A 22,502-nucleotide genomic window follows, 5' to 3' on the forward strand; every position below is an offset into this window, starting at 1 on the left:
TGGCTGGGGGAGGTTGGCCGGTCGGGGTGAGGTAAACCGGCTGTGTGGGGGAATGCCGGCCTGAGTGCTGAGCTCCTCCGGCTGCCGAGCGGGTCCCTGGGCACTTGTCTGTGTCTGTCCGTCTGTCTGTCTGTGTCTGGGCTCTCTGCCGGGGCACTCGGATGCCTTTGTCCCACCGGAGCCCCTTCGGGACCCCAGAGCCGTGCCTTGTGCTGGGTTTCTGGAGAGGCCCGGATCAGTGGTAGTGCTTGGGATGTGACCAGTGAAGACCAGGATAGGAAGGCCTTGGGGAAAAAAAAAAACCCACAACATTATTTATTAAAAAGATGCAATTAAGGGATAAGGTGATATTGACATCATTAACTGTGTAAAATCTAAAAGTAAGGATTCAGCCGAAAGAAATCCCACATTGGGTCAAACTGAGAGCTCCTGCAGCCTTTGGGTCCCTGGTGATGGCTTGAAGGGGGATTACACCTCTGAGGTGTCAGGTCATTCGTAGCAGGACCCTAGGCCTGGATCTTGATTTTTGGAGACATACAAGTTTGGTGTAACGTTTGACTGCCTGCAAAAGTCAGCAATGCCTGTGTTGTTTTCCAGTGTAAATGTGTATGTGAGAAATCCAGCTGGGAAATTGGAGTAGGAAAAATTCCCATGAAAGATATCATCTGTTCTACCAAAGTGACAAATCCTTTTCCATCATTGCAGTGGTATTCACATGCTTGTTATGCTATAATTTTTTTATATTAGCTGGCATATTTATGTACTTTAGATGTTAGTACAGATTTATGAGTTACACAGTGACTGTTTTTCAGCTGAATTTCTGTAGTGAAATCCAGAGGATTGCTGAAGTTTGGGAACCTAAAGGGACCTGTGTGGAGTATCGGTATGTGCAGGATTGGATTGAACAGTATCTGCTCCTGTAGTTAAATGATGCTGTTGAGCAAGAGGTGGGGAATATTAACATGAAATTTGAGGTCAGTTACAGATAAAGGAATCCTGTGAGGGTTCTTACTCTGAGTTAGACATCTGAGGTTTGAACAAAAAGATGTTTGGGAAGGACAAACTGGGGCAGGGAAATACGACCCAATGCAGTATGAAATTGTGTGTCCTGTCATCTCATGCTATTAGATAAGGGATGTGAGTCATAGCTGAAGAACAGTCAATATCCTTGAGTCATATGGTCGGAGTTAATGCTGAATGTTGTTTACCTTGGGAGCAAATGCTTTAGGGTACGGTGTCTGGTGGTCACCATCTCGTGCAGTTCATGGACAGGATTTGCTTCATGTTTCTTGTATGCTTCATGCTGCCTGCACTCGGGCAGCAGTGGTATTTGGGTGGAAAGGACAGGTGATGGGGTTTATGCTTGCTTGAAAGATGGTATTTCTGGTGGCTTACAACTGTACCACTGAGTCTTCCCACCATTTCTTTCCAATGAACTGAGATGTAAATGGTTAGTTTGAAGAACTTAAACTACATGCTGATTTGTATAACTTGTATATATTCCCCTTCGTAAAGGTGTCTCTACAGCAGAAGTGACCTTTGGTAGTAAGCATCAGAATTAGTTGATCAGGAAGAGCTCAGTTATGTCAGGAGCCTATGATCAGGTCAGAGATGAGAGAAAATGTTGGGAAACTGATGTTCATGCCGTTTTTTTCTCTAACTCTTGATCTGACGCCTTTTAAGCAGCAAAACCTTTTCATGGCTATATTGCTGTATCTGAAATTCAGAGCTTATTTGCTAGTTTCTTTATTAGCCCTGAGCACATTTAGAAATCCTGAACTGTGAAGCTGTGATGGTTTCTCACTGGTCCCCGCTCTGATGGGAGCTGTGTGGGCGCAAAGGCCTTCAGTTGCAGTGTGTGCCTCCTGCTCGCATCTCCTGCGCTGCCCTGTGATGTTGCTGTGCCTGCTGTCGCGCTTGCGCAGAGGAGAAGTAACGCCCAGAGGTTTTAATGAGGGTTGTAAAGCTCTGGTGGAGGTGGACCTTGTCATTCTCAAGGTGAGAGCTGCCCCTGTTTACATCTTAACAAGCAGAAGCTTTCTCATGGGACGGTTTTGTACAACTTTGAGTGCAGAAAATACTTGAAAACTTGTTGCACAAGCAGGGGGTCCTGTGTATTGGGAGCAGGAGGAAAATAAGGAAGAGATTGGACAGTGGCATTGCACAAAGAATTTGCCTTGCAAACTGTTTCATTCAACAAATTGTAGTGTCTCACTTCCCATCTCTAAAGTTGGGATATCAATGGAGCTGATAGGTAAAAGGTTTTGCTCCTATGTTTGGAGTGCTCGGTGTTAGTAAGGCAAGCTGTATAATTGTGTAAGGGATATTTTAGCTACTTGTTCTTTAACTTATGACTTTGACAAACGGGTTAACGCAAAATAGTCTTGTCTCTGCTCAACAGATGCTGTTTTGCCTCAGAAGAGGGGAAGGACACGGTCCAGAACAGCCATGAACTGTTGTTGGAGAGTCCTGGCAGTTTTCTTACTGTTTCCTCCAAGAGCATGGCCTCTCCAGCCAGCCCAGCCCAGGGTGTTGCTGGTGTCATTCGATGGATTTCGATGGGATTACATCTACAAAGTCTCGACGCCCAATTTTCACTACGCCATGCAAAACGGTGTCCATGTCAAACAGGTCACTAATGTGTTTATAACGAAAACGTTTCCTAATCACTATACCATGGTGACTGGCCTCTATGCAGAAAGCCACGGTGTCGTCGCTAATGAGATGTACGATCCTGTTCTGAATGAAACTTTCTCTCTGAACAAAATGGATATCCATAACTCCAAGTTCTGGGAAGACGCCAGCCCAATATGGGTGACAAACCAGAGGGAAGGACGTAAAACTGGAGCAGCGATGTGGCCTGGAACAGATGTCAAAATTCATGGAGTCTTTCCTACTTATTATATGCCCTACAACGAATCTGTTTCCTTTGAAGACAGAGTTGCTAAGCTTATTCACTGGTTTACAACAAAAGACCCCATAAACTTTGGTCTCCTCTACTGGGAACAGCCTGATGAGATGGGCCATATTCTGGGCCCCGATAACCCACGTATGGGACGAATCATCAGCGATATTGACAAAAAGCTGGGCTACCTTATAGCTGAGCTGAAGAAAGCAAAGCTGTGGGGTGTGATCAATGTCATAATCACAAGCGACCATGGGATGTCACAGTCCTCATCCGAAAGGCTCATTGAGCTGGATCAGTACGTGAGCAGAGAGCTCTACGAAGTCATTGACCATTCTCCTGCAGTAGCTATTCTGCCAAAAGAAGGTAGGAGCTAGAGCAGTAAAATTCATAGAAACACAGGATGTATTGGGTTGGAAGGGACCTTTAAAGCTCATCCAGTCCAACCCTGCAGTGAGCAGGGACATTGATACCAGATCAGGTTGCTCACAGCCCCATCAAACCTGACCTTGAACATCTCCAGGGATGGGGCCTGCACCACCTCTCCGGGCAACCTGTGCCAGTGATCTGCCACCCTCATAGTGATGAACTTTTTCCTGATATCCAACCTAAATCTCCCCTTTTCTAGTTTAAAACCATTACCTCTTGTCCTATTGCTCCATGCCCCAGTGAACAGCTCTTCCCCAGCTTTCTTATAGACACCTTTCAGGTATTGGAAGGTCTCTATAAGTTGCATAATTTTAATTCCCTGAATTAAATACTTGAGGTTTGAACTCTACCAACTTCATTCCTTAGCTGAAGTGGTGGTAGCAGCACTGGTGCCTGCAGGACATCAGCCTTGACCAAGGAGTACATGCAGGATCACTGCCGCCTTCTTTCTGGTAGCTCTGTCAAGAGCCTGGGTTAACTTTCAGAATGAAAAGTGAGCAGATCCGTCTGTTGGTGACTAAATGATGACAAATGTCCTTTAGTCCTTGTGAGATATAAACTAATCTAATGTCGTTATCACGGATGAATGGCGTTCTAGATAGATAACAACTGGATGTTACTTATCTTGCCTTTCATCAAGATACTAAAGCCACAGTGGAAGGATCAGATTTCTATCTCAAACAGTAAACTGACACCAGATGGGGACCTTTGATAAAAAGAAAGCCTGTGCTGGCTGTTTGATTAGCTGCCAACTGTTGCAGTTCACTTTGAGGTTTTTTTTCCCCAGCCAGTTCCATTTGTACTGTTTTTATTGTGCTAATGGTGGTCAGGAGTTCTGTGGGAATTGAAATCTGAAATCTGATTGCTGAGTTGTCAGGTGTGTGTGCAATGTCACTGATGCAGAGGTGCTGCTCACTGTTTTGATAAAAAGCTATAACTGGTGCAAATGCGTTAACCTGGGAGATAATAGCAAGTTTTGTGTGGGCATGGGAGCTAATTTGGGAGTTGAGTTTAAATACGACCTTCTGAAAAGGTCTTTTTGAAGATTTCTGTAACGTTTGCATCACTGATGGATAACACTCTGTGTTTAATGCCCCAGCAGGGAGGATACTTTGCAGACTTCAGTGACCTTTAAATGTGTGAACAAACGTCTCTCGTTATTTTTAGTTTGAAGAATACACCTTTAGTAATCCAGAGTAAAATGTTAGTGTGTCCACACTGAGATCTGATGGTAGAAGAGCTGTGTTTGGGACCTCCATCCATATGGAGACAAACATGGTAATATTGACCAGGATGTTCTCATCACCAAATAAAGGAGCTGTAAAAGTGAACTAATAAGTGCTAATTGCTAATGCAGTAAATGAGAACCTGAAGATGCGTAACCTGATTCTCCTGTCTGCTAAATGCAGGAAAGAAATAGCATCTGTGCAGTGGTTAGATGACAGAGTAGCAAAAAACCCATTTCAATGGATTTCAGAAATAGCTTGGGTTTGGTTTTGCCCACAAGGTCAAGAATTTATTACACTACCAAGAAACAAGAATTAATTTTGAGCACAGCTAAAATTCCTTCATTCTGTGTCACCAGCTGTAATTTTTGTTATAAACCAATGAGCTGCATTCTCAGTTTAGCCATGAAATAACATATATTTAAGTACATAAGAGTGATTCTTTGACAGACTCCATTTGTCTTGCTTAAAGTAAAGGAATGGTAAAACTTAGTGAGAGACAGATTAAAGCCACTATTTAACCATGGCAGTGTGTTAGTCTGTGGAACTAATTGTTCATGAAGATGGTACCTGTAGTGTGGCATAACAAAATTAATTTTGTCACTAATGTAGTTCTGGAAATACTGGATTGGAGTCCCTTTTCTTGTTGCTGTAACTGCCTCTATCATATCTGGACATTTGCTGTCTCATCTTGACTGTTCTTGTGTTTCCTAAGTCAAATGATTCTTTTTTTTTTTAATGCCTGTTTGAGATAAGAAACATTATATGTTATTTTATATACATATATAAAAATATATATGTGTATATGTAAGTATATATAGAAGTATGTATAGATATATATAAATATATGTAAGTATATACAAATAATATCTATGTATTTCCAGTTTACGGGGGTGTTGAAGAAACTTCTTCAGATGTAGGTTCATGAACTTGCTTTTATGTTCCTGTCCGTGTGTCCTGGTTCCTCCTTTCTGCACCTTGGTGTCCCAGCTTGTCCAGCTGCTTCCTGGCTGTTCAGTGACTGGGAAGCAAAGCTCAGAAACTGGAAGTGAGCAAATAAAGAACTGGAGGTGTAAAATGCCCATTTATCTGATAGTTGTAGAATAGCTCTGAAGGGTTTGTGCTCGCTGTGCAGTAGAACAGGGAAGGGAAAGGAGCAGGTAGCAGTAACACAAAGGAGTAGGTAGGGCTGTTGGTGTTACTGAATACACAGGGCTGCTAATAGCTGTAGACCAAAAGTCCCATATTCATGTGCCAGTCCAACCTGTCCCCATGTTTGTCTTGTGTCTCTGCTTAGGCCTTTGCAGTCTTTGCACAGCTCCTAATGTGTCACTGCCATCCAGACCATGAACAAGGGCTGCCATTGAAGGAGTCGTGCAATCTAATTTGGCAGTTAATTGCCAGTGCTATGGTGTTACATGGTGCAACAGACTAGTTACTATTTCTAAATCAGCTGAACTCAGCATCAGAATCTTAGATCAAAACTGGGAGTCAATGTTAAGTTAAATGTGTGGAGCATCTTGTAGGAGAAATAAATAGCTGGGTTCACTCAGATACAAGTTTTCAGAGGTGCCAGGAAACAAAGTGGCTTCTCTTTTTGGCCTTTTAAAAGAAAACAAGTAACAGACTGCTACAAAATAAACCAAAATCCTCACTTTTCATAGCAGCCAACTGAGGGGGAGCCAGAACGTGGCCTTAATACACAAACTACATCATGGAACAGGTTTAGGAGCTTTCCTGCTTTCAGGCTTTACATGGAGCTGGGAGCTGGTTTCTTGTCCGTGAGACTTAACTGAATGCCTTCAAACACGTTTTTGTGAGCAGCGTACACTCTGATGGCCCCAAATGAGGGATTTTTCTAAAATCAGCAAGGCATTTACAGCTTGGGAACAGGCTGTGGAGCCCAGTGCCAGGTGTGATCTGTGAATGATGCTCTGGATTTCTCTACACGTTGTAATCTGCTATTGTCTCGTACAGCTATCACTAACTTCTAACATTTAACCCTCTTCTTTCAGCTGTGTTTAAACTACTGATGAGCTCAGTGAACCTATTGGTATGTTTAAGTTTTGTCTTTTTTTGTTGTTGTTTGAAGGGAAACTGCATGAAGTGTATGAAGCCCTGAGGAGTGCTCATCCCAACATGACTGTCTATAAAAAGGAGGAGATTCCAGACAGGTTTCATTACAAACACAACAGTAAAATTCAGCCAATCTTAGCAGTGGCCGATAAAGGATGGGAAATTGTGTATAATAAATCTGATGGGTTTCAATGTAAGTATCCTGTCTTTACAGTGTTTTGCTGTATTTTCCTGGTCGGAGACTTTACATGGTACTTTCTCTCCCAGTATCAACCAATGTTACCTTTAGGTTTTTTTTTTTTTAAGAGGGAAAACCCTGCATGTGCAGAATTTATAGGTTTTTTTTCCAGATGGGCTGGGAAGCACCCTGCAGTTAGGGGAGGGGAACTGGATGTAACCGTTTCTAAAAATTCAACTTCCTGAGATAAGATCATTCATGTGCTTTAGTGGCCAAATACTTGAGGTCTCTTGCGAGATGTAGCAAACTGACGAGCACTTCCCGAGAGATGAATTAAGAATAATGGTAACTGAACTTGTTGCATAAGGGATGAGTAGAGTGTTTTATCACGTACTGTTTATTTACTGGAGAGGGTTGGGTTGGAAATACAAGAATGGTTTCTGAAAGTCCTCAACTCCTGGGGATGCCCACACTTTGAGTAACCCTGTTGATATAAGTTCTGTTGCTAGAAAGAGTTTTGGAATGTTGTGCTACTGTGCACCAGTGCTTTTTTTTGCCTTACAGGATGAGATGAATTCTAGGTGATTTAGAGGGAAAAACTCCACTTTTAAGTTCCCTACCTTGGAGCTTTGAGATTTATTATAGGTAGAATGGAGACAGTAAAGTAACTTGTGGTTAGCTAGGAGAAAAAGATAGGTGTCATATGGTAAGTTTCTTAATTGAAACCTTTTAAACTTTGCAGCTGTTTATGACACTGCAGAGCGTTACTTGCAAGAGTTAACCAGTTTTTCAGTGTTGGTAACTGATGAGAGCAGCTTTTTGTCCCTGCGTGTTTCTTTATTTCCTTATTCTGAGGTTTTAGGGCCACTGGAGACCCCCTGGTGAGATCTGTGCACTTTTTTCCTTGCTGATGAGTAGACAGTGCACAAAATCAGATGAGCTGTCAAAGCAGTCAGAGCTTATGGTCAAACAGTTTGTCTATACATGGATTTTTTTTAAAAATTTTTCTTTTTTTCTTAAGAGATCTGATCCAGATACAAAGTTGAAGTTTTCCCTTGAGGAAAATGAAGGAAACTTGGGTATAGCATAGCCTGCCGTTGGCACGTTACTGCCATGGGAGCTTACCTTTTAGTTCTGTAGATGTGTTTTTTAAAAGTGCTCTCAATTCTGTTTTTCAAGGCATCTTCTCTTTGTAGTTCTGAGACTTGGTATTTGCTAGGAGGCGTTCGTTGAACAAACTGATTCTTCTAAACCTCTGCAAGAATAAATGACGGCCGATAGGTGATGGCTGCAAGAATAAATGATTTTCCTAATTCTAGGAAAAGGTTCACCGCATGTTTTGCAAAGTCAGAATACCGACCTTTGTCTGTCTTTTCTTTCTAGTGGGTAATCATGGGTATGACAACACCTTACCAGACATGCACCCCATTTTTCTGGCGGTCGGGCCTGCTTTCAGGAAGAACGCCACCAAAGAAGTCATGAATTCGACAGACTTGTACCCCTTGCTGTGCCATCTGCTCGGTATTAACGCGCTGCCAAACAACGGCTCCTTCGCTGCTATAAGAGATATTCTTGCCGAAGAAGTTCCTGTAGCCGTTGTAGCAGACGCCTACGCGACCGTTATAGGAGTCTTTTTGGGCAGTTTTCTTGTTTTGGTTTTTATTGCAGTGTTTGTTAAGCATTTTATGCTCACCCCAGTGAATACCATGCAAATTCGACATACTGAGGCTGCCCAGCCACTGTTATGTGATTAATAACACTTGGTATTATTTCCAGTTTGATGCTTAAAATAAGCTTATAAAAAGATTGATAGAGGTGGGTCAGCATAAATACGTGGAGTAAAAGGAAGCGGACGCTGATCCCTTGGTACCCTGGAGTACGTTCACCAGGTGTGCAGGGAGAGAGCACGTTTCTGTTTCACCCTACAACCACTTCATCTTTCAGGGGTTGAAAACATTCTCAGTAAACCTGCAAAGCTGTGTATGTGTGTAGACGTTTAGTGACAATAGACCTCGAATACCTCATTCTGAGCTAACTTCAGAGAAATCACATCAACTGAGGTGCACCTCATAGACTATCACATGGTGATTTAATTTCCCAACCCTCATTTTTTTTTCCTTTGAGAGGTTTTAAAAGTCTCTTAAGTTTTAACAAGTCACTGAATGTAACCAGACTTCTTTATGATTTTCCTTCCCTGCCCAAGGAAGCTTTTGCATGGATCACCATTACAGATACCCTGATGAATTAAGTCCTGCAGAAACCAACGTTATTATTAAGCTAGGTCATGCAGTGCTAAGTGTCTACGTTTAGAGTTAGGCATATCTCTTTAAACAACTGCTGTGTTAATTGTAGCCCCAAAATATGCATCTAGGTGGTATTGCCTTTAGCAATCAGCACTAAACTACTTGATTTTGTTGTTGTTTAGGTAAATATAGGTCTTTACGATTTTAGGTATGATTTTTGGTAAATGGAAGTCTATTTTTTCTATTGTTTCCTGGACTAAAATCTTTAGGACTTCCATGAGGCTGGCAATTTAAAGACACGTACAAGCACAACGCCTGGAGGTCCAAATGGAGTCGTCCATATTTCTGTGATAAGAGGGTTCTTTCAGAATAAGGCTGAGAAATCATTTCAGGAGCACACGTGTACAAGCTTTTTCCAGAGTGCTGACAAGCTTGGCACTGGTGTAACATCTGATCTGTTACTGGAGACTCTGCTCTAGCATCAGCTTGCCTTGTGTCGTGTGCTTTATCTGGTATGGCTGGGTGGACCTTAGACTTTGATGTAGTTTAAGGAAGAGCCGTTTAAATCTTAAGCCATATGTGCTCTTAAATCTGGAAAAGCACACGGTAGTATAAGAAAAGTTGTAAGACTGGAGTTTGTTCTTCCAGTGGAAAGTCCCTGTCAGGGAAAATTATTAATTCTGAGTCAACAAAACTATATATTCTACTGATCCTTTTGTGTGGGGCAATGAATATTCTTGCTATTGTAGCTGTGGGTTGTTTGATGAGCTCACTTAAACAGTAGGTTGAGAAGCTGCTGACTAAGGCTTGTATGAAAAACATGGTGTGGAGTGAGAAAAGCTGTCTGTTTGTCTGGCTTCTGTAAAAGCTGAAATACCAGCTCCCTGTGTGAGTTAGTATTGATCTGCACTTTGCTTCTGAGTGCAATGGCTGAAGGAGAAAGAAACTCTTTCAGAATTTAGACAAGTACTCAGTCTGGTATTTCTGTAAGTGCAATTTATTGCTTTATCCACAGGACCCAGCAGAGGGCAAAGATGGGAACATCTTGGCCTTGGATGTGCTCTGTCAAGCTGAGGGTGTGACAGTCTGGCACTGCCCTTGGGAGGTTGCTGGCAGACCCAGTGAGGAGCTGTAACAAGCTGAGTAACTGGAGTAGTAAACTCATTTGGTGAAAGACACAATTAGTGATACATAGGTGAGTTCACAAGTGAGCTGACTTCTCGCTGCCTCAGTGATGACTCTGCTGCATCAGAAATGATGTGTTGGATTCCTCCGTGGTGGCAGGGACACTTGCAAACAGAGGTGGAAAGTTTCCAGAGACCACAGCCAGGTGCAGTGAGTGCTTGAGAGGGAAGGCAGTGAAATATTCCTGTTTAAGGCGTCTGCTGAATGTCCAGCTGTAACAGTGGCCGTGGGAAGGCAGGAAATGCAGGTCTGTTGGACAGCCCCTTAGTCTGAGGGATACGTATGAAGTTTTGTGTAACTTCATCTGACTCACCACTGCAATTCTGCTGTTGCTGTTCTGTGTGCTGCCTTGTTTTCCATGTTGTCATTTTCTTCAGAAAGCGCTGAAGGAAAATGCCCGGGTTAGGTGTGCCCGACGCTGTAAAGCTGATTCTTAGTGGAGCTGAGCATTAGGTACGGCTTAGGTTTAATTTGCTGATGGCAGCTAAAGCTGAATGCTGGAAGATGCAGGCAGTGCTGATGTTCACAGTAGTTCCTAGAGAGGCTGGGGAAGCCCAAATAGAAAACACTAAACATTTGAATTATTTGCCACTTCCCCAGCTGCCTTCCAAAAGTGGATGGCAGGTGGCAAATCGGTGCGTTGAGTCCAGCTTTTTTTTTGCTTTTTTTGCAACTTAAAAACAAATTGTAGCACAAATTTAGCGTGTGTTTAAGGGAAGATGGACAGGTTTGGTTAAGGGAGTAACACTGACAGTCGTAGAGGGACAGAGGTGCCATAATCCTCCCCCGTAGCTACTTTAGTTACACACTTGCACACTTTGGAGCATGCTGCTTTAAAAGAAATACTTTGTATTGCAGTAATTTCATAGTAATGCTTATGAGAGATACAAAAATACCTGGATTATAATTTCAGAGGTGTGCATTAAGCTCCCACTTTTTAAATTGTGACGGCTGTGGTTCTGTCATCAGCCAAGGTGACCCCTGATTTTTAAGGAGTGGACAAAATTGGTCTGTGGTGTTCAGTCATCCTGGGACTAAGCCTTACCTGCCCAGGCATGCTACAAGGGAAGAGCAATAGGTTTCCACTAACAAAGGATTTAGAAATACTACTATTAAAAATAGATTTGGAACACGAACTCGAGAATTCTTGCTGTCACTGTTCTGTATTGCACTGTAATGGCCTTCTTTTAGGAGGGTGCAATGAAACTGTGTAGGAAATAGAAGGGAATCTGTTAGCATTTGGGTATTTCATCTTAGGGTTAACGACGTTTCCTGTCTTGCTTAGGTTATTTGCAGGTACCTCTTGGATAGTGACCTTGTTAGGATATTTGCCTACCCAGTGTTAAGCACTGTTTTAGGTGGTTGGGTGTATGCTTGATGAAACTGAAAGCACAAATGATACTGCTGGAGAAAAACATCAACCTTTTCAGAGAAAATGTGAGATTTTTTTCAGACTTTTTGGGTGGGGAGGATGTGGGATTCGGTTTCTGTGTATGTGGCACTTTTTATGATGTACGGAGAAGCTGAGTACACTGTATAGTACTTAAACTTGGAAAATAAGAAGCTTGCATGATTTTGTCTTTCATTATTGACCTGTCAAACATTTTGTTTCTTCCTGTTTGGAAATACATTCAAATATATCTTTGCAATAGTGCTATCAAGCATTGAGTGCTTGCTTCATTTAAAAACACTTCTGGAAAAAACCTTGAATCGTGGGGGGATGGCTGTGGAGAATGGCCTTAACTCATCCAAATCTCTCTTGTGCTCTGCATAGTGGATGCCTTCATTAAAAATAACTGGAAGCGTGACAGAACTTGAGAATTTTAGATCAAATGTCTTATAGAAAAGACCTTGTACGTGGAAATAAATAACAGCTGTTACCAACAGTGACACTATGGTTTCTTTTATTAAGAAGATCTTGACTTCCTTGGTGAAGAGCTGCAGTGATGCTGTTTACAATCAATGCTGTCTCAAAAAAAAGAGGTGCAGAAAAGCCTATTATGAGATGAAGAGTGGTGCAGCGTGACTCTTCAGAAATGTGGAACATCACCACCTGGGGCTGTGCGGGGAAGAATGAAAAATGTCTTAAAGCAAACATCAGTCCCTGTGGTCTGGTCCTTGGAGGTACAGGCTGGTGGTGGGTTCTTGTCATTGACAGTACATTCTTCTCAATTTATAGCGAGTTAGACTTTACCCCAAAGCAAGTGGTTTAGACTTATAGTTAGTTGAAATCAGCTCGGTTCATGGAATTGTTTCTGTGGTGCTAAGGGGTGAAAAGCTTGGAAATCCAGAGAGGAGGATGGTGTAAGGCTTCTCTACCCAGTGCTGAGAGTTCTGCAATGGAGGCAGTCAAATAACACACCACGACCACATCTTTGTTACACCAGTAACCTTCCCCTGCTCCCTTCTAAACTTCAGCACTAATTAAACTGGTAAGGTCCTGTATGAACCTTGTGGAGTTGCATGTATTTAGCAAGTCAGTAAATGCTGCCACAGCCTACTGTAGGATTTCTCCTTTATCACAGCTTTGAGGAAGGTGGAAGCCACAGGTTTTCTTGTTCCTGCTTTGAATTTGCTATTCAAAAGGAAATCAGCTGCCAACTTTCACAAGCAGTAATTCATACCGACTGTTGATGAGGTGGTTGAAGGCACCAGTGCTTTTAAAAAGAATTATTTTTATATATATCAACTTTTTCTGCAGGGAAAAAAAGAGGTGTTTGTCTAGATTCTGTTGATTTGTAAATGAGCTGTATGAAGTCCTGGATGTACAAGAGCTACTTGAAATCCAGCAGCAAAGAATTGCACCAGGAAGAATACTCAGCACTTTCAGACCACAGCGCATCTTTGAAATTGAAAATAATGAGCAATGCAACTGGAATATAGTTCATCTTATTTCTTGGAAAAATATTTAACCTTTCTCTTTAAACTCTTCCCACACCAGCACTGTTTAAGTCTCAGCACTAAAAGGAGGAGGACAGGGTAATAAGGATTCCTGTTAGACACTGCCACTCACTTTCTGGTTTCACAGGAGCTCAGCTGCCTGTAGCAACGCTTATCAGAAGGGGCTACCTAGAGCTATAATAAAACATGCATTTAGACCTGCATTTCCCCATCTGTCATAATAGCCACATTCACAGTTCAGCATTTACATTTCTGGTCATTAATATCCTGGTGGTATCCTTGACACCTGGCCTATGGTGGTGAAGCACAGAGGCACTGAAACACACAGACCAATCGCACACTGCATGGCAAATATTGGGGGGAAGGAGGTAAGAACAGAGTGGAGCCTTTACTGTGCTGGTCAGTTTTAGCATGTGGAAAACAAAACCCCTCGCAGGTAGAGGACAGTGTAGTTCAGCCTTGATTAGCAAAGTTAAAAGAGCCTAACCACTCTCTCCAATGCAGGAATTTAAGCACCCTCCCTTTTGCAGCATCTCTAAGCAAAACACATACCCTGCAAAACATTCACTTCGTAGTTACTCATTAACTCTTGTTTTCTGTAATTAATTACTTAAAATCGACTTCTGTACTCAGTCCAGTTACCGCTCTCTTACACCAACAGTCTGAAACTGAGGTCACTGTCAGTAACAGCACAGATTTCCAAGGGGCCTGAGCCTCTTTGAAGTTCAGATTACTCCAGACCAAAGCACTAGGCAGTAAGTAGTAACCAGTGGTTTAAGAAGGCAGAAAAAAGCAGAACAGGTTAGTTTTTGTATTGTGTTTTTAATAAGTACAACAGAATCCTCAGAGAGGAAGGTACAATTTAATAGAACTTCCACATGTCATTTTAAAAACCCAAATGTGTTATTTTCAGTGGGCAGTTAAAAGTAACCCTTCCCTCCAAAGTCTGTACTTCCTCCCTGTTGGATCACCAAAAGGTCGTCTGTGGCCAATACCAAACTGCACTGAATTGGAGCTTGTGAGCACAAAACACCAGGTACCAGGTCAGAAGGTACCAGGTACCTCGGCTCTCTTACTTCAAATTATCTGTTTGTAAAACCATCAGACTCCAAGGAGAAGCACTTGGTAAGTGTAGTTCTCTTTTTGGGTTAGCATTAACAGTTTAACCTCATGTTCTGTCCTCACTAAAAGATAAGGTACCACTAAGGCTTTCTAAATCAAATTAGGGTTGGTTTTTTTAATGGCAAGTCACCAGACTTGACCATGAACAAGGAATCAAGAGTTTCAATTAAGAGAACCATTAGCACTGGTCTGCACCAGAACTTGACATCTATACAGCTTAAACACCACAGCTAACGGATCTTATCTCAAAAAATAAATGAATTCTTTATTTTAAACCCTGGAAATGTAAAGGAAGAGTTTGGAGTCCTTGCTTGATGACTGCACATTTAACATTCAGTTGTTGCTTTTTAGCACATGAGAGCCTTCAAAAGACGTTTATCAGCTGGCACCCAGGGCAGAACCACCTTTATTACAAAAACACCCTCAGCAGAGTTCACACCTGAAAAGCTTCTCACAGGGTTTAGAAGCAGTAATTTTACTGCTGCAGCCCACTGAACTGAATAACCCAAGGATTCTCAGCTTAATGGACATCCTTGAGACAAGCAAGCAGCACCATCCCAGCTCTCAGTGCAGGAACTGTGGGACCAAGGCATTAACAGACACGAGTCTAGAAATGCCAGAGCCATCTGCCCAGGGCTGTAACCGCTGAACTGCACGCGTTATTGCTCAAAATAGAAGTGATACACACCAATTCTGTCCTCACTGACTTCCGTTCTCCTTCTCATCAGTTTTGTATTGCTGGCTTAGGGTAGAAACACAAGTACTGAATCTTCTCTACACCCTCTATCTCTAAATTTAAGAACAAATCAAAATATACCGTCCAACCAGGACTAACTTCTAATTCATTAAAAACCCCAAACACTTTCTTTCCAAAACAGGTACAAGAACACTAAAAGAAATCAACATTAATTTAAATTAATACAGAAAAAACAATTATCAAATGTTAAAACTTACTTAGTCTATCCTGGCTAGTCCATACTCTGGATTTTAATTCTGAAAGCACTCAAAGGCTTGAATGAAGAACTAAGCATCCTTATTTTGCTAAGCATATCTCCCAGCAGAAAGCCCCCTGCTCACCATTTTGTTCTGAAAAGTCTTTTTACAGGACTACTCGACAGGTAGCACACAGCCAAGGTGGCAAAATCTGGCTGTACAGTATTTTATACAGATACCCTTAAAGTGCATCACAGAATGCCATCCAGCGCAAGTTCAAACTCTTCCCCAAATCCCTGTTTAGCAAGCGAGGCGAGGCTGCCTCCAGCCTATCCAATTAACGGGTCGTCATCGTCGTATTGTAACTGAAGTCGGGAAAACGGCCGCGGGGGAGCTGCTCTCCTCTTGGAGATGATCATAATGCAGGTGAAAGTAGTCAGTATCATAAGAGCCCCAATAACGATCCCAACGGCTTCTGGAAGATTTATGCACCACTGATCCGCGAGCAAGCACTTGGCGTTACTCAAAGTGCCGTTGTGCGGCCGCGGCGTCAGGCCCAGGACGTGGCACATCATGGGGTAAATATCGACGTTGTTCATTGTGCTCTGCTTGTAACCCCGACGAAACGCGGGCCCGCGAGCAGCCAGGAACGGGTGCATGCTGGGGAGAGCGTTGTCGTAGCCATGGTCACCTACTGTGGAAATGCAGAGTTCAGGGTTAACATCACAGTTTGTTTGTGGATTGAGTGTTCCCCTCCCTATCTCTCCCTCGCCCCGAAAGGCAAATAGCTTAACCACACTAATGCAAAACATAACAGCAGCTGCTGGATCAAACACTGAAGGAACCCAGAGTTCCCTTCCTCCTCCCCAGTCCCAAGTCTTTTCCTACACTGGTCCCATTCTCTCTTTTCCCTTCAGTCATCAACATTTCCAGCTTTCCCTTTCCCACTCCTCATGCCAAAGCTGAAAAGGATGTTGCCACCCCCGAAGGAAACAGCAGCTGGAATACAAACTTGTATTTGTCAGATTTTGGAAAGATGTCTCCCCCTTGTAAAGGAGAGACTTTAATTACTTCCTAAAAGCCAAGCACCTTCCCCTGGATAGTGTTCAGTCTGAGCATATTAAGTACCCTCACATCATGCTTATCAGATCAGGTACTGCACGAGAAGGGATATCCAAATAGTCCAAACCAAAACAGTCAGAAGGATCACAATGCCTGTGACAAGCAACAAGAAAACATTTGTGGCTACAAGATCAACAGCACTTGGACATCTGGTAGGTTTTTAAAAAATACTCAACTTTTGGCAGAATATAAACTGCTAAAAAGCAGCCATAGTCAAATTCCCTAATAATGCACCTGAAAAAAAAAATCTAGCCAAGATGTCAAATACTTTTCATAGCGCACACAGCACAGTAACTGAGCGACAGCATCTGAGTTCATTTCCTAGAAACAGTTTAACAAGTCCCCCCAAGAGCTGGTTCACTGAAGTTCCTGATGTGAAATGTCACAATCCCTAAGGATTAGGCCACACTCACCACTGCAGTACACTTCCAATATCCCCTTTTAACGTCTTCCACCATTATGTTGTTACCACAAAGATATTACTGCACCACATCTCGCTTGTTTGTTTTAGCCCAGTCCTACGTTTCATGATCACATTCTTTTTTTCCCTTCTACCACTTGCTTGTTTTGGACAGAGCTGCTCCAAGCCCCCCCTCCAATGAAGTTTCCTGTCTTTCTCCTCTGAAGGAGGGCTGGTGTGTGTCAGCATTTTTAGGAATAATAGGCATCGGTACAGTTGCCAATCATTACGCTGCCGATTTGTCCATGAAGACAAATATAATGAACACTTAAGGAGCCTTTTAGGCTAAAACCTCCCCTGCCTGCTTCTGTGAAGCCTTGGCTTATAAATATATAAATATACTTATAAATATACACGCATTAACTATTTTTAGACATGTGAAATTGAATCTAACCATAAACAAGAAAGAGAACTCTGTGAGAGAACATGTGTGCTAAGTGTCAATTTGAAGATGATTGTAGCAAATCCATGGGGAAGTTAAAATATCAACCTACCTTATATTATAAGCAGTACTTTCGTACGAGTAATGAGAAAATTTGATGTTAAATATGCAAAGGGCAGACAGTAAAAGCAGCCAAGCTGGGTGAAACCAGGAGTTTACAGCCCCCAGCACCCTGTCTCATACAGCATCCGTAACAAGGAGCCTGGGAGGCATCCAACAGGGTCAGCCCTGACAAACCCACCAGCCTCCAGCTGTTGGCTGCTCACAAGCTTCTTGGAAGCTGGTACTTCTGTGTTTAATTTCTTTTAATGGATTTTTCTTCCAAGAATTTGCTCAATCACTTCCTGAACACACATATATACATATATATACATACATATATATATACACACACACACATATGTATATATACATGTACACACACCACCTTCATCTGCAAGCAAAATTATGGGTTGAGTTCTCTTATTATGACTATAATGAAATCTGTCTGGAATTTCTTCTTTGAGATATACTTTCATGTGACCACTGTGACGTGTTTGTTTTGTCTGTCAAAAAACTGCTGCAGGTTAAACACCTGGAAACATATATACATATATGTATGTATGTATGTAATTTGACATTCATAACATCAGGCAGGAAGAAAGTGCATAGCTTAGCAATGCACTGTATGACGTAACATCTGTTTTGGTTTTTGTCTTTAAAACATGCTATTTCATCCCCTAACAGGAAGGGCTCTGGCTTCTTTGACCATTATTGTTGTGTTTCTACTATTTTTAGTATTTCCTCCCATTTCTTTTTGTTTCCTAGCACATGCACTGTAACATTACATGTTATGTCTTACATGCTTTGATTCCTACAGATGGCTGGAATGAAAACAAGGGAGTTTACCAACATAAGCCACCAAGAGCACAAATGAGGCAAACGCACTTACATTTTACAAGTGACTCGTTCTGCACAATTGTCCAGCCTTCGTCTGCAACCAGAATTATGGGTTGAATCCTCTTATTCTGACGGTAATGAAATCTGTCTGGAATGTCTTCTTTGAGATACACTTTCATGTGATCGCTGCAGTTTTTCAGTAAGTTATACACTTCTCTCTTGTCTGCCAAGGAAAAAAAACCTTCATGTGAAACAGCTGGAAATGATGGCCCTTTTATTACAATTATCTGTCATTAAACCCAAGATCCACTTTTTTTCCAAAGCAATTATTTTTTAACGTCCCTATTGAAACGCTCCATGTATCGAGGCGGATTTGACAGTTTGCTCTCATTTTAAATTGACTACCTCATGGTGGTGGTTTTGGACCTATAATTCAACTTACCATCTGGGCTTGCAGGGGAGGAGGGGAAAATTCAAGTAGGGAAGTCAAGAGAAAGCAATCACAAAACAAAGGAATCAATATATTATCCGAAGCAGTAAGTATTAAATTTTGTTACTGTATAAAACACTTTGTTCATTAGAATTGCTTCAGCCTGGCCACAGCTGTGGAAACTGCAAGCAGCAGTGTCAGGATCTAAGACACACCTGTTAGTAACTACTCCAAGATACCAAAATTGAGTTCACAGGCTGAAAACTGGAGTTTCATTCACAGAAACAGAAGTGGTAAAGCGATAAAAGTTGGGTTTAGGTTTCTACTTGGAAGCTTAGATCAGGACATTTCTTATTCTGAATCAACATGAGGGTTTATTTCATGCTCACTGTGAATTGCAGTCATATATTTAACGTGAGCAACAAGAGAGCAGGCACACCAAGTGCTTATCTACTTTCTCAGTAAGCTGCACCAGGATAATCTTCACCACCAACAGCAATTTGACAGGAAACTCTCCTTGGCCCACTGGTTACCAAAACAAGGTAATTTCTAAATAAACAAACATTCATTAAATGATGTCAAAGTTCTGCACTACGAACTACACTGGTTTTGCAAAAGTAAACAGTCTAACATAACGTGTTCTTCTTAGTAGTAACAAAACAAGATTTAATTCTCAGTGTACAACTCAAAACACTGAAACCTACTTTGCCTTGGCAGGACTGCAGCAACTGGACTCTTGTCTATCAGCGTGTAGCTATTGCGACCAATGCAGCCATCCAGGATAATCAGCTTTTCTGCAGAGCAGGAGGTCATTCCATGATCACTTGTTATGATGATATTAAGGGTGTCCCACAAACCTAACGCCTTCAATTTCCTAGTAAGAAAACCAACGTGATTATCCACTTCTTCCAACACTCTGCGCATGTTCTCAGTGTCATCTGGTCCATACTTGTGCCCGCTTGCATCCGGTTCTTCCCAGTATAACGTAGCAAAACTGACGACTGGATCGGAGCTGTTCAGCCACGCAACGATTTTCTCCGCTCTCTCCTCAAATGTTACTGAAAAGTTGTATTTCATGAAGAAGTGAGGGGTCACATTGTTAATTTTTACATCGGTACCGGGCCACATCGCAGCAGCACTTGCTCCATTTCCCTGCTGTTGATTCGTTACCCAAATTGGAACGGCCTCATTCCACCAGAAGGGATCTGAATCGTTGAACCATGAGAACTTTTTCTTTCTGTCTGCATCGTACATGTCATTAGCCACGATGCCATGGCTTTCTTCGTATAAACCCGTCACTATGGTATAATGGTTTGGGAAAGTCCTGGTGATAAAAGCATTCGTAACTTCTTTTACAAGCACGCCATCCGCAATGAACTCCTGAAGATGAGGAAGCTTATAGGTTTCCAAGTAATCAGCTCTGAAGCCATCAAAGGACACGAGGAGTAACCTGGATACTGAATCACCGGTAGACCAAGCACAACAGGCAACTATTCCAGAAAAAAATAACGTCAACAAGGAGTTCATTGTTGACACTGCAGAGTATTTCCAGCAGGTAATCAGATGCACCTGAAAAAATTTAAAAAGGTAAGACACGTAACACAAAACAACCGTACTGGAACCAGTTGAACTACCTACACGTTGTGTACATCCTCCCTATAGATGTTAACTGCAAAATAACCAGTCGAAACAACCACTGAAGTCAACAGTAGATCTCCCTACTGACTTCAGAAGTTTCTCATATATTTTCATAGTTTTTCATACATTGAAACAAATGAGCCATGAGATTTTTTTCATTCCAATGAAAGGGAGAATTGTTTTCTCTCTTTTAAGCAATTACCCCATTGTTCTGCGTGTCTCATTGCAGTTCTGCACTTCAAGACAGACAATCAGTATTCTTCCTCATGTTCAAGCATAGGCACCTGAACAATTCTGGTTCCACTTTTAAGAGTCCTGTGCACCTCTAAATCCTTCTTACACATCACTGTTCAGATCAGAAGCTTGTTTTCTACTGTAATTTTAATTTTTCCTCCCACTCTTCCTTTTCCACTGTTTCTACCCTCTTGAGTTGCTGGGAGATCTGAGATTTCAACTGCTATGGTTTATACAGTTGCTCTATCACCTGATGACTCCTTCCCACCCAGGGAGGAGAGAAGGAGATCCATGGGTTGAAATGGAATATCTTAAATAATAATAATAATAAACCTATTATTAATAACAGTATTAGTATAAATTACACAGAGTGAGTACATATACTCTGCCAATACTGTGGGGAAGTAGGAAGGCAAGTAAGTCCCTCTTGAGACGTTAACCATGGACGTCAGAAGAAGAAGGGGAAAGAAAGGCCAACCCCAGTAAGCTCCTCAGTTCATAGTGAATGCGATGGTTATGGTATGGAACAGTATTAACTGGTCAGCCTGGGGTCAACTCCCCTGAGTTTCCACTTCCACCAGCCTCTGCACCTGTTTATCTCAAGACCACTAAAGACCTTGAGCATCACATACCAGCTGTAACTGAAACCTATAACAGTCTCTTATCACTTTGTTCCCATGAAATAGAGCAGTGTAGACTCCTTAAAGAAAAAGCCATTTTCCTCAACAATAAAACTGACTCTCAGATTTTGTCCCAGTAAGCCAGGACATCAACGTTCCTGTTTACTCATTGCTTACTCTAGGCATGGAGCTGCCAGGAGTAACTTCTACTTGTGTTTTCCTTCTAAGCTCTTGTACTTCTACCATAACAGTATTCAAACCTCTTCTCTACATATCGTATTTCTCACTCCAAAAAGAAAACCCAACAAACCAACCAAACCCTAAAAAATCATTAGCAACCTTAGCTATGAGTCAAGTATTTCTCACCAAGGAATTCATGACTACTATGAATGCAAGGTATGATTTGCAAGTTTCCCCTTCCTCCCAAACTTACTACGTGTGACAGGAGCACTTTGTTCACGAAGGTCCAGAGTTATTCTATAAACTTTTAAGAAAGGGGAAGTGAAGGTTCAGTTTTCACAAAAACTTCTGCAACATTGTTAGACAGCGTAGTTACTTCTCAAGAGCTCCACGCCAGCAAATTTCTCCTTTGACTTGCACAAACTAGGGTGATTTGAGGAAGAAAGGCAGGTACCTTCCTAAGTGTAGTAGTACCTTCTCTGGCCTATCTCAGCACTTCCCCCCAAACTCTTTAAAAGTGTCAATGTACTATTTTGAAAGTGTAAGCAGCTTTAATGTTAGCTAAAGCTTTAGGAGTGAGAGGAATTCACAACATGGGAAATCATCCCTCCCGCAGCCAAGTTAAAATTTCTTCAGAAGATACAAATGTTAACAGCAAGGATTGTCAAGAACAGCATTAAGCTATCTCCTAATAGAGGGCTTGTAACATAGAGAAAAAAGAGTAAAAGAACTGAGATGAGCAAGGGAGCAAAGCACGACGCATTTCATGTTGCCAGGTGCTTTAAAAAGCAGAAGCAGAGTTTTTCACAGCTCAGTAAGACCACAGTATTAGCTCTGATATACCCCAAAGATGCCGAGCATCTGTGTTTTTACAGCCAACTCGACAATGCCATCAGCGTTGCTGCTGTCTGCTCTGAACCTCTCCACCTTCCCGCCAGATTTCCCAGTCTCTGGGTGCTCGGTTCCCCGAGGAATGACTTATCCCGAGAGCTCAAGGCCAAGTGCCGCATTATCCTCGCAAACTTATCCGCTGCACAGACACAAGAAACCGGCCCCGGGCCCAGGCACCACCGCGGGGCCCGACTCCGTCTGCTCAGCACACGGACCGGCCTTCTCCGGGGCAAGGGGGCTCCGGCAGCAGACGGCCCAGGTACCTCACCACCTCCCAACGCTTCCCTCTCCTCACCTAAAAACCGACGGGGGCGGAGTCGCAGCCACCCGGCGTTGTGGGGATAAGGGGGTCCCGCTGCCCTGCCCTGGGCTGCGCCACGCACCACAACCTCCTTACGCCGGACACCT

General features: G+C 42.4%; 2 protein-coding genes across 2 annotated transcripts; one reads left to right on the forward strand and one right to left on the reverse strand.

Moving 5' to 3' along the window:
• Positions 1–2,448: 2,448 nt before the first annotated feature.
• On the forward strand, positions 2,449–8,568 carry ENPP5 (ectonucleotide pyrophosphatase/phosphodiesterase 5 (putative)). The gene is made up of 3 exons (XM_010194077.1): positions 2,449–3,271; positions 6,653–6,829; positions 8,198–8,568. Exons 1-3 carry the CDS (start codon positions 2,449–2,451, stop codon positions 8,566–8,568), a joined length of 1,371 nt encoding a protein of 456 aa, XP_010192379.1.
• A 6,959-nt stretch (positions 8,569–15,527) lies between these two features.
• ENPP4 (ectonucleotide pyrophosphatase/phosphodiesterase 4 (putative)) lies at positions 15,528–20,094 on the reverse strand. Its single transcript, XM_010194076.1, has 3 exons — positions 19,236–20,094; positions 18,154–18,324; positions 15,528–15,892 (listed from the first exon to the last, which is right to left on the reverse strand). The coding sequence occupies exons 1-3, from the start codon at positions 20,056–20,058 to the stop codon at positions 15,528–15,530; spliced, it is 1,359 nt and encodes a 452-aa protein (XP_010192378.1). The 5' UTR covers positions 20,059–20,094.
• Positions 20,095–22,502: the final 2,408 nt, after the last annotated feature.

Source organism: Mesitornis unicolor, unplaced genomic scaffold, assembly GCF_000695765.1.
Source record: "Mesitornis unicolor isolate BGI_N332 unplaced genomic scaffold, ASM69576v1 scaffold35591, whole genome shotgun sequence".
Lineage (NCBI taxonomy): Eukaryota > Metazoa > Chordata > Aves > Mesitornithiformes > Mesitornithidae > Mesitornis > Mesitornis unicolor.